General features: G+C 53.2%; 1 protein-coding gene across 2 annotated transcripts in view; it reads right to left on the bottom strand.

Annotated features, from left to right (window-relative positions):
• LOC101638067 (blood group Rh(CE) polypeptide) overlaps window positions 1–3,444 on the bottom strand; it is a 42,873-nt gene that overhangs the window by 10,558 nt on the left and 28,871 nt on the right. Inside the window, exons 4-5 of one of the 2 annotated variants that reach the window (XM_004705095.2) lie at window positions 2,884–3,021; window positions 1,056–1,189 (exon numbers count right to left, since the gene is read on the bottom strand). In XM_004705095.2, the coding sequence (XP_004705152.1) occupies window positions 1,056–1,189; window positions 2,884–3,021 (272 nt within the window). The remainder of the gene's footprint in view (window positions 1–1,055; window positions 1,190–2,883; window positions 3,022–3,444) is intronic. The other variant, XM_004705096.2, reaches the window with a different exon arrangement.

Raw genomic sequence — 3,444 nt, 5'->3', positions numbered from 1 at the left:
AGCTGGTCTGCATTCAGGAGCCTCAGCTCATCCCGGTTTATTTCCCTGAGCTGTGCTCCCCACCTTTACAGACAGACTCCAGCCGGGTGAGCTCAAGCAGGTGATGCCCCGCAATAGCATTTCTTCGGAGCCCCGGGAGGATCGGGAGGATTCAATGCAATGGTCTCAGCACAGGCACGGAGACCACAGGCAATGAACCAGTGGTCAGCAGCATTCTGAGAATGGCGCCAGTTCCTCTGGCAACAGCTCTCCCGGTATTGTGCCAAGTCACTCTTTCATTGTATCTGAGCTCCATCCACAAGGCACTCCCAGAACCCCCAGAAAGGAGTGGCCAGGGCCCTGGTATTGACCGCTGCCATCCATTGTCTGAGGGACACAGGCCCTTACTCTGTCCAGAGCTCCACATTCCCATCCCACATCTCCGCCACTTCCTCATGGTGAGACTCCAGTTAAGCCTCTCTCTTCCTTGGGCCTTGATGTAAAATCTTGGGATTAGGCTGCACTTAGCATTTTCCTCAGGTTAAGTGTTTTTCTAGAATGGTGCCTGCCCTCAAATAAAGGCTCAAGAAAACAGGAACAAATGGTTCTTCCCAACAAAACTATGAAGAAGACTACTATTGCCTGCACTGACAATTGGGAAACTGGGGCCGAGAGGTTTTGCGGCTCTCGCCCCTCTGGGGTGTTATAGCCCGGGTTTTCCACCCCTCTGACTCCACTGCACACTCTTAACCACGACCTACACCAGCAGCGCTGGGAAGACAAGATTCCACTGGCTTGGGTCTGATTGATCTTCTCTGTCTAGGATGGTGGGTGGCGGTGGTGGGGGGTGTCTGCCTTTGCCCTCCACCTAAATCCCCCTCCTTAGAAAGAAGTGGCCTGAGAGGTGATAACTCCATACATGGTGGGAGCTGGAAGCATTTTTGAATCAACTGCCTGACACTTCTTTGCTGACGACCTACGGGCCCTGGGCCCTGACGGCATGTCCCCAGCGAGAGAATCTGACACACTGCTTTCCTGAGCTGGATGGGTGCTGAGGGGTGAGTCCAGTGACCCACATGGAATTCTTGGTCCAGTCGACCCAGTGCATCATCAATATGAGGTTGGTGATCCCTCCAAGCAGACCCGGCAAGCCGAAGGTGGAGTGCACGCTGCCGGTGTCATGAATCCCCAGCACACGGTTCAAACACACCTGGGGACAAAGAGCAGTATGAGTAGGGCTGCAGGTGAGACTGATTGTCCCTATCCACCACCCCATCACAGAGGGTTGGCATCCCGGGTCACCAAAGGGGGTGGGTGGGCACTCAGCTCCCCTAAAGAAGCCTTTCTCAGACCTGAGTGGGCTCGTGTTGAAGTTGAGTTGGATTTAGTGGGTCTGGGGAGGGACCTGCAATTCTGCATGTCTAACAAGGTTAGGCCAATGTTGGTTCTCATGGACTTCACTTTGAGCAGCAAGGGTCTAACACGCGCACTATTAACCAAACACTTTGGGGGCTATCCTCTGCCTTCTGTGATGTTTGTTCTCCATCAACAGATGTACTCTTCCCCCCTCCCCCGAGCTGTTAACCCCAAAAGTCTCCAGACATTGCCCAACTGCCCCTGGTTGGGATCCACCAGTCTAAGCCCCTTCCAACAACAACAACACAGCTGTGCACGAGAAAAACTGGAGGAACCTGACCACACCCCCTTCCACCTGGCCAGTTAGCCTCTCAGATGGCTGTGAGTCCATAGATGCCAATGCCAATGCCAAATGAACCTGCTGGTTTCTTCCTTAGAAATGTCCTAATCATTAGAATAAAAATCCAGAGCTGTCAGCTGGCTCAGGAGATAAACCCACGTCCTGCCGTCTCTCGAGGCTCTGGGTCCACCATGCTCCCCACTAGCTCCCACGCTTAAGTCGTAAGAACTTGTTTCCTCCTCGGGCCCCACGTTCCTCTCACCACCGAGTCTGTACATGCTGTTCCTTTGTTTCCCCCTTGTCTATCTGGATGGTACTGTTTATTTGTCAACACTCAGTTGAGACCTCCTCTGCTCTGGGGAGCATTTCCCAACCTGCCCCTGGCTATTTTGGCTGTGCTCCTATACAGTTATCACACTCTGTGTTGTGTTAATTCCCTCACACAACCACAGCAGGGGACGCAGCCTGAGTGTGGGAACACGTAGGCTGAATGGATGAATAAAATGATGGGGAGCTGGATGAGGAGAGGGATGGACGGAGGGATGGGTGGATCAGCTTTGTCTAGTCTTCTTCAGCAGCATCAAGGAAGCTGAGGCACAGAGGGAGAGCAATGGACACAAGGCCCGTGAGAGCTTGTGCACTCTTGGCTGTGAGCCATTGTTGTTCATCTCAAGGCTTCAAAGCCAGAGGAGATAAAGGACGTGTTTCCATCCTACAGATGAGGCGCCAACCCATTGCCCCAATTTTGGTCAAACGGAATCGTTGCTCAGCTCGTCCGTACCTCGGGTTGCAAGTACCTCCCTGAATAGTCATGGTGCATCCTGATGTGATTTCTTATGCGACCCCCCACGTTGACTTCCTTTTCCTCCCGCAAGCCTTCCAGCCCATGAAGACTGACCCTCGTGGCTTTAAATAGCTCCCTTAGAAGTTTGTTCTGATGAGTTGGTTCATCCAACTGTGTCACCCCGTGGACTCATCACAGATTCTTTCCTTGCGCCCGAGCTGACACAGACGGGCTCTGTTACTCATGCTCCAGGGTCCTGGGAAATTGATCATCCAATCTGGGAAGGCTACTCACTCAGGCTTTGAAACCAACCTGAGAAAGCTGCCAAGACTTGCCCAATGCAGCTCTGAGCTCTACAGAAGGGTGCATCATGGCCTCAAGGGTCCAAACCAAAGCAGAGGGACGTCAGGTCCCAGATCCTTACCGGTAGGCACTTGGCTCCCCCGATGGAGAAGAGCCCAGCCAGAAGGCCCAGCACCATGGCAACCCAAGGAGAAAGAATCATGTGACCTGGGATCCCCACAGCCACGCCTCCTGCCAGCACAGCATTGTGGATGTGAGTCTGCAGAGAAATAACTTGTGAGTGAATGAAGCAAGACCCAGAAAGGATACCATCTTTCCCAAAGTACTCAATGAGCGGATAGCAAGGCCAAGCCAGAATGTCCCCCGAGCTTCAAACCATCCCCTGCTCTTGGTTGGAACTTTGACGTTCGCCAATGAGCTTATCTCACCCTCATTAAGCCGTTTCATAGGACTGGACCCAGTTCTAATCGTTGGATCTTGTCCCTGAGCCTCATCTCTCTCATGTGCTTCATTCTTCACCGGGGGCCTTGACTCCGCTTACCTTGCCTCAGGCTCACCTCCAACTCTAACCAGGTGTTGGGACTTTGGGCTCTGGCACCAGATGCAGAAAAGAGGGAGACCAACTGACACAAGGGCTGCAACAATCGCTGCTCATAGTGCGGACGGCCCAGGACCGGCCAGC

Source organism: Echinops telfairi, unplaced genomic scaffold, assembly GCF_000313985.2.
Source record: "Echinops telfairi isolate 266 unplaced genomic scaffold, ASM31398v2 ScPeMD7_7457;HRSCAF=8495, whole genome shotgun sequence".
Taxonomy (NCBI): domain Eukaryota; kingdom Metazoa; phylum Chordata; class Mammalia; order Afrosoricida; family Tenrecidae; genus Echinops; species Echinops telfairi.
The sequence above is the reverse complement of the archived record's forward strand: the minus strand, read 5'-3'. Positions and strand labels throughout refer to the sequence as shown.